The sequence below is a fragment of the Aplysia californica genome, unplaced genomic scaffold (genome assembly GCF_000002075.1).
Source record: "Aplysia californica isolate F4 #8 unplaced genomic scaffold, AplCal3.0 scaffold00115, whole genome shotgun sequence".
In the NCBI taxonomy this organism is placed as follows: domain Eukaryota; kingdom Metazoa; phylum Mollusca; class Gastropoda; order Aplysiida; family Aplysiidae; genus Aplysia; species Aplysia californica.
The window spans coordinates 476,862-484,730 of NW_004797385.1; the positions used below are offsets into that span (position 1 = coordinate 476,862).

The 7,869-nt window shown below is 42.0% G+C and overlaps 1 protein-coding gene across 1 annotated transcript in view; it reads left to right on the forward strand.

Moving 5' to 3' along the window:
• Positions 1-678: 678 nt before the first annotated feature.
• Positions 679-7,869, forward strand: part of LOC106011434 (leucine-rich repeat-containing protein 74B) — a 10,169-nt gene continuing 2,978 nt past the window's right edge. Inside the window, exons 1-6 of the mRNA XM_013081090.2 lie at positions 679-818; positions 1,938-2,668; positions 3,353-3,561; positions 4,940-5,047; positions 7,025-7,118; positions 7,702-7,751. Coding sequence (XP_012936544.2) covers positions 679-818; positions 1,938-2,668; positions 3,353-3,561; positions 4,940-5,047; positions 7,025-7,118; positions 7,702-7,751 — 1,332 coding nt within the window. The remainder of the gene's footprint in view (positions 819-1,937; positions 2,669-3,352; positions 3,562-4,939; positions 5,048-7,024; positions 7,119-7,701; positions 7,752-7,869) is intronic.

A 7,869-nucleotide genomic window follows, 5' to 3' on the forward strand; every position in this document is an offset into this window, starting at 1 on the left:
ATGTGAACTGGCGGTTGGTTTCGTAGTTGTAAAGGTATACCGCCCCATACTAAATTGGGAGCTCTTTAAGGGGAAATTTAGACCTCCAAATTAAAGGTCCATTTCCATTAGGACCAAGCCAAACAAGCAGAAAATCTTGAAACTCCCCTAAAATCCTAGTAACCAGAACATGATACTTGGGAATCGAAATAGGCCAATCAGCACCATAGCCCTAAAATCATATCAACAGCGTTAATAACATTCTGGTAATTAGAAGATTCTACCAAATACCACTTTAAAATATCGGTGATTGTTGATGAGAGTTTTAGCTCAAAGATAGTCTTCTGCCCTCTTTGTTACGTTGAAGGGTCAGCTCTAAAGAGACCTTTCTTAACATAGCAAACCATAAGGAAACCATGAAGTATTTAAAATTCATCATGGCTTCCCATCTGAGATAGACGTCGGTTCGAAAGGCCCCTTCTTATTTCCAGCTTTCACTGCTCCTTTCTGAAATTAAAATCAATAAATTACATTTCTCAGGAAAAGTAAATACATTGTGTTGAGCAATAAAAAAAAAGCACATCGACACGCTCACAGTCATTTGTGCTAGGAAGACATCAGAAACAACAGAAGAAAATAAAATAGGGCTTACCAGCGGCACTTTCCAACGACCCGTATGGACAGTCGAGTGTGAGGAAGATGGAGAGATGCCTGTCCAGAAAGTCGGAGTATGACGAGGAGGACATTGACCCAGTGAGTGGGTTGCCCTTCTGGAAGGTCCCACCTGACAAGGAAGTGGTCAGGCGTCACAGGACGTGGTCAAGCAGGGGTCGGAGGAGGTAAGTTCTGCTAACTTTTGTCAATATACCAATAGCCCATAATACAAGGTTCTCAAACATGCAGCTTGTTGCCAATTTAGACCAGAAGGATGATATTTTGCGGCCCCTATTTGACATCAAAGTCAAGTGCTAGTGCTGCCCTCCTTCAGGCCAAATATGGCTGAGCTATGTAAGAGGAAGCACTACAGTCTCTGACAGCAAGCAGTAGGTAAAAGAAGCATAATATCATTTTCAAAGAACCGTTTATGTTCTGGAGCTCTGTTAGTAAAGATTTAGAAGTCACAATTTGTATGATTCAAGTCATTTTAAATGGAATTCTTGATGCCGCTGAAGTTCACCCGTATTCTGTCCCCAGTTGCGCCAGAGGAATTTTAGTTGAAACCCCTGTATAACTATCTATAGGATATGGTGGTCGATTTAGTCAGCTGCGAAATTACTTAAATCAGTCGTGTCATTCAATTTTGTTTCTTTGTACGTTTGTTTGAGTCAATAGAAACACATTGACTCGATAGCTGTCAGTCAGAGCTAAGAAAAGAATAACAGAACAGACGGGTGATAACATTAGACCGACGACGTATCACGTATCTATTGGGATTGCAACACCTGTGCTGGTAAAGTTAGAATAAATCCCATGGACCCTGAGGTTCTGATGTGCAGTAAAATATAAGTTTACATGGAGTTCACTTTGCTGTGTTGTCTCTCTTTTACCCTCTCTTTCATTTTCTTTCACCATATTGCCCAACCTCCCGCCCTCAAAGAACAATGTCTTTGTATCTCATGGGACCTGCATGTTATGCATGGTTTGTGTTTAACGCCCCATTCAACCTGCTAGGAGCACAAATCTTATACCACTGTCGGTATAACTGGGTACAGACTTAATAGTTTGCGAGGCTTGATAACTTTTGAAACAATCAAAGTTCAAGAACCAATAGAGGATTTGAACCAACATCTCCAGAGCTCAGCATGATGAAAACTGAACTAATGGCACACAAAACATAATATAGACCAAAACGACACAGGCAAGTGAAGTGAGGTAGAACTACATACCAGCCGCGCCTTCCACCCATACACCTGGCGTACGCATTGAAATGAGTCCATATTGTTCATTTCTCCACTCAGGGTTCAGCAGCGAGGGCGCGTTCTGTCAGCTCGGGTTTCTCAGGTCGCACTAAACTCCGTTGCGGACACAGGAGACAATGGTGGTCATCGCACTGAGTCACCTGACAACGCAGAAAACTCCAAGAAGTCTGGACTAGCTGAGGAGACGTGCGGTCAGCAGCAAAGCAAGACGAAGATTCTCGCCGATGAGTCATCGTCACGCTCGCCAGACGCAAAACGTAAGGAGGAGACAAACCTAAAAGATAAGATACATGATGCAGACAACACTAAGGGTGCAAGGCCGGAGATAAACGATAATAGAAAACGTGAAACAGACGACACGCAACACGGCCAGCATCGAGTGACTAGTGGCCAAAACCTAGGAGACCTATCCCCCTCAGATCCTAATAACGTACAATCTGATTCTGAGCCGGTGCGGGATTCAGACTCTGCGGACAAAAAACAAAGTCATGAGGGCCACTGGGAGTCCAGAGACAGGAACTCGCTGCGGGTTTTGACCCCCGCACGGCCAAAAACTACGCCCGAAGGCTTCAGGCCCCGGATGAAGGATCGACCAGTGGCTGGCAGGCCGTCGTCTGACGGAAAACATCTCGGCGTTGAGGGTTCTCGTCAAACAACGGGCGGGGACCCAGAAGACGTCTCACTTCCAGGTGATGTCGCGAGTGAGAAGGATGAAAACGAGGAAGAGGAGGACAGCAGCGATGAGTACGACACGGACTGTGAGCCTGAGCGTGAGTATGAGGGGGGTGGGGGTGAAAAACCTCTTTGGTGTTTTTTTTTCCCCCGAAAGTAATATGTATGGCAGTAACATGTTCAAAGTCAAACAGATCAACACAAAGAGGCGTTATTTGTTGACTCTTAATAGTCTTAAGTGTATAGAAGATAGAAAGTGGTGAACGCTAGCAGCAAAATGCACACGAATTTTAAAAAAATTAAAAATCTTACTTGTTTGCTGTATGTTGAATAACAGTTCAGCTTTCCTATGTTGCTTGTCTGGCGTCTGCTGTGTAAGTTAAGCTCCTATCTGTTGAATACAGACGTTAGATCGATTCCCCCCTTCGGGTATCTGCATTATGTCTGCCTGTATTCCGAATCCCACTCAGGTCGGGCTGGCACGGAAAGGTTAGGATTGAAGCAGCCTGCCTCTATAATGATCTAAAGTGTGAAGATGGAGATGGGAAACTGTTAATATTATCAAAGTCTATTAATTTTGTATTTTTTAGTAAGCCTTTTACGGCTCTTGTAACCCAAATTAATTGGTATAATATAAATGTCGAAGATTAAATGTGTTACTACAGAGTAATATATACATACTACAAGGAAAAGGAGGAGTTATTTGGACGATAGATGTTTGATAGGATAGTAGAAGTAAACTACACTAGAGCGCCTGCCAACCACCTACCTATTACTTTCAGTCGATTCTGCTTTCCGCCAAAGTGAGCATCGTCAGAGCTCTTTAAGACAGGAGGTGGACATTGGACATCTTACGTACGAGAGAGAGTGTGGGAAGTTGAAGGTGAAGGTCAGACGTCGGGTACTGACTCAGCTATGGGGAGACAAGATGGAACTACGTCACTGTGGGCTGCTCGCTCAGGAGGTCAAGGCCATTGCTCTGGCACTGCTGGTGAGTAGCTAGGAGAGGGAGTGGAGCATCGTTGTCCAACCAGGCTAGAGGTTTACTTTACTTGTCGACAATAGACAGAGGCGTGTGTGGCATAACAGTTTTTGTCGTGAGTTCGATTCTCGTGTAGAGAAGTTATAATATTATCAAATTATCGCGTTTATCAGCTGATACGCGATATCCTGTTTAGTCATGTTTGGCACTAACAGACGACTCGGTCGAACCAACCCCCCCCCCCCCCCCCCCAAGTGATCTTAATTGTGTCGACGAAATTCTTGTGTGAGACCTTTCAGTAAAGTTGTGTTGTGCTGGACTGGACTACTATCAGTGTGGTTGGTTTTAATCCTGAATATGGCACTGTGAAAATGTCCTTTTCATGGAATTTCCTTATTTTCCTACAATGTGGCTCTTCTCTGTCGCAGACGAAGTGCAAGTAGAAATTCCTCTTTTTTTTCTTCTTTTTTTTTGTTCGTAACATCACTGTGTCGTATGACTTAACGCTACACCATAGACCATACTCGGTGCAACCAAGGGTGTAACGCCTTTGTACCTTGTCGTAGCACGCAGAGGACATGGGCTTGATTCCTGAGTGTGGATGTTATTTTATTGCGCAGGCCTATTCCCCTATATTAATGATGGCACTCTCTATCCGACTCAGTCTGGGTTGCTCTTAGCAAGAGGGATCGAAGCAACCCGATTCCAAAATGATATTTGTCGACAATGTTTGATTTTTTTTTTTTTCTTTTTTTTTGGGGGGGGGGGGGGGGGGGGGGGGGAAAAAAAATACAATCATTCAACGTGCTTTCAGTTTCTAAGGGGGGGGGGGGGGGGTGGTTGTTTTTTTTGGTAAGTTTTTACGGCGCTCGCAACCTCATAAAGTCATAATATGAGCACACTAAACATTTTCAGTTGGTAGGAAATTTGGAATTTTGCTCGAATGGCGGCCAAAGCCTACTCTTAATAATTTTGGACCACCAAGGGATCTTAAATGCGCGCAACTTGCACACGGGACCTCAGAGATTTTTCGCCCTTGTTTGAGAAGACAATGTGTAGATCTTTCCTATTAGTAGATCAGGGATGTGGCTGAAAGACAGCACTAAGAAGGAGCCGAGGAGTAGCAGTAGAAATGATGCAGAAAGAGTCAGGAGCCCAGAGGAGAGGAAAAGGGGGGTGAGGAGTGTGGGTAGAAAGTGGAGACGGAAGCAGACGACAGAACATTGTTAGACAGCTGAAAAGGATGTTAGAGGAGAAAATTTTAGAGAAGAAAATTTTCCGTCGCTATCCCGATTCGAACCAGGGACCTATTGAATGAGAGGCGAACACCTTAACCTCTGTGCCACCAGAGCTCCCTTTTTATGTTTGTATGCATGTGAATCCCCAGAGGAACTCTCGAGTGACAAGAGTGGACGTGTCTCACAACAGTTTGAGTGGACAAGCCCTGTGTTATGTATTTGACGCAGTGCGGAACAAGCCAAACGTCACGTCACTGGTAAGCGGTAGTGCTCAGGAAAAATATACTCTTGAGGAATTTTTTGCCTTTATTTTCACTCGATGTTTTGAGATTGGAAAAGATATTGTTCTAGTTTATTTCCTGACAGACACATTTTACATGTAACTCATGTTGAACGCGTGCCAATTGTACACATTTGGCACTCGAGGTAGAGAGGGCAATAAATGAGGCTACGACTTTGTAAAACATTCCGTACCCACTCTGGAAAGAAGCTTGAACTTTTAAGTGCGGTGAAGTCCTCGTTTTGGGATGCCTTTTTGTCATCTGCACTCGTGGACTTCGTGTAAAACACTAATTGAAATCAGACTGCACTCAGTTCATAGTCGGGTGTTTTCTGAGGTTGACGGGTAGGGGGTCCAGCAGTATGTCCCCTTCTTTGCTATTTATTCGTTCATACATAACCCTTTTCTCACGCAGTTTTACTCTTTATGACGACTGCAAACAGGGCTCGCTACTGAAGATGTCATGAAACAGTTTCGCCCTTTGTTCCTCATTTTCCTTTTCTTCTTAGTACTGTACTTCCTTTCGTCTTCCTCTTTCCAATGTGCATCTGAGGTTCTCGTAAGGTTAGATCCTGGCCTTTTCCTTGATTGCCACCTGTAGAATGATTTACTTCGTCCACTCACTTCGTTGACTGGTTTCTTTTTAATGAATTTGAAAGCCCCAGTATAATTCTTGTCCCCAGTCTGTTCCTTACATATTAGTTTTCCAAGTTTTGTTTCGTCACATTTAGACCAATAGGTATGAAATTCAAATTCTCTGAGAAAGGAAGCTGCTTATCAATACTGCCAATAATGCCATACATTTTTATCGAAACGTGGCCTCTCGACTGTACTGTAATTACCAAGTCGACCAACCCAGGAAAGTTTGGCGTCAGCTACTGGGGAAATCATTAAGCCATTCTGCGGGCAAAATTTCCCCCATTTTTCCCCAGTTTGACCATGCACTTTTTTCTCCATTTTTAAAACCTAAATCCATTTCCAGAGAAGTTTTAAGCGACCGTTTTAGTCAATTATGTTTAGAAGTCGCGTAAAAATGGGTTTTTAAAAATGATTTGCCATTTTGGGTCTTGTTTTAAAATATTTTCTTCATTTTTTTTCATATTTATTTTTCCGAATTCAAATTACGTCTTCTCTGTTATCTTTAATCTGAATGGCTTCTTTGTTTTACACAATGTGTGTTCATAGGTGACCTTTTACTGAAATAGAGCCCTTTTTTAGATAATAAGAAAATAGATTGTGTTTTTGTTGGGAATTTCGAGGGTTTTTGGTATTTGTCAATTTTACATATTTCCAGAGCCCATAATTATTTCCATAATCATAATATTACAAATCTGGCGTTATTTGTATATTACATAGATGTTATAGTTTATACTTGCTAAAAATGGAAGCCAACAGACGTAAAATAAGAGAGAAGATAGCTTATGAAATTTGATAAAATTATCCAATATGGCGGACGTTTGTTTGGTTACCATGGTTACCATGTACTTGTAATGATAAATAATTATTTGAATTTATTCTTTTATGTCTGACTAACATAAATATATCATTGTTGCTATATTTTTTCAAGGGATATCGATTTTGGAGTTTTCACGAGCAGTTCCCACCTTCCCAAGTCCAAGAATTATTCCCCTCTCACCCTGGCCATTGGGTACTGTTGGTTATGACTTTAGTCAACAAAGTAAAATTTGTGATGTATGTGAATCGGAGTCTTGTCTAAATTATTTTTCTTCTATCCCGTAAATTTTCCCAGCTCAATAAGTACCAGTCCAGTTTCTTGACACAGTTAAAGAACACCCCCTTCAATGTCATTGTTTCTTTGTCTAAAGCAGTAGGGTCTAGTGTTGTGCGTCAACATCTATCTCCCTACTCCTTACCCCCCCCCCCCCGGATCCCAAACAAACAAACAAAAGAATGTATTCACAATCAAGTGTGTTTATCCCCCCAACCCCCAAAGGACGTGAGTGGCAGCAACATGGACGACACAGGTGCTTCCTCTTGTAGTGCCGCGCTCTCTCACAACCATTGGTTACTGGAGCTCAACCTCTCAGGTGATTTATTTTTCTAAAAGATGTGATAAGATAAGATAATACTTTATTGTACTAGAGAGAAAGTTTTCTTGGTTGTATAGGACCGTAAACTGTCGAAGGCGGCTATATTTTCGAGGAGAAAATTGGCCTTCTTAGTCAGGTGGCCGTCTCACACAGTGCCATTATACTGTCAACCCCACCAAAAAACAAAAACAAAAAACAAGTACAGTAACAGTTCTATAACAAAGTGTATGAACAAAAAGGATTACCGCATAGAACATTTTGGATTCCCTTAGACGTGTTTTCTCCTTTGTTCAATTTCAGAAATACATCCACTGTTAGTATTGAGGTAAGGCCATCGGAGTTGAGTTTTTGGGGTCGTATTTTTTATTTCTAGCAGAGAAAGGCCGAAGCGAGAAATCACCATGTCTTAATAAAAGAAACTACTTACCGCCATGGGTTTCTTTCCTCATCCTTCATAGACGATCTATTATGTCATACAATTGTCCTTCAAGTGAACGTGTAAATTTAGCCGTAATTAAGTCGGGCTTCCAAAAAAGACAAAGTGAATTACATATAATATATCTTCGTGTTGTATTTCCAGAGTGCTGTATAGGGGACGACGAGGCGACACTACTGGCGTCAGGTATACAGGTGAGTTTACCGCGATATTTATTCAGTAGATAAACTAACCAAATAATCATATTCTTTAAATTCTTGTTATTTAACACCTCCATTTTTCTAGTAAGTATTAACTTGCAGGGACATTTTT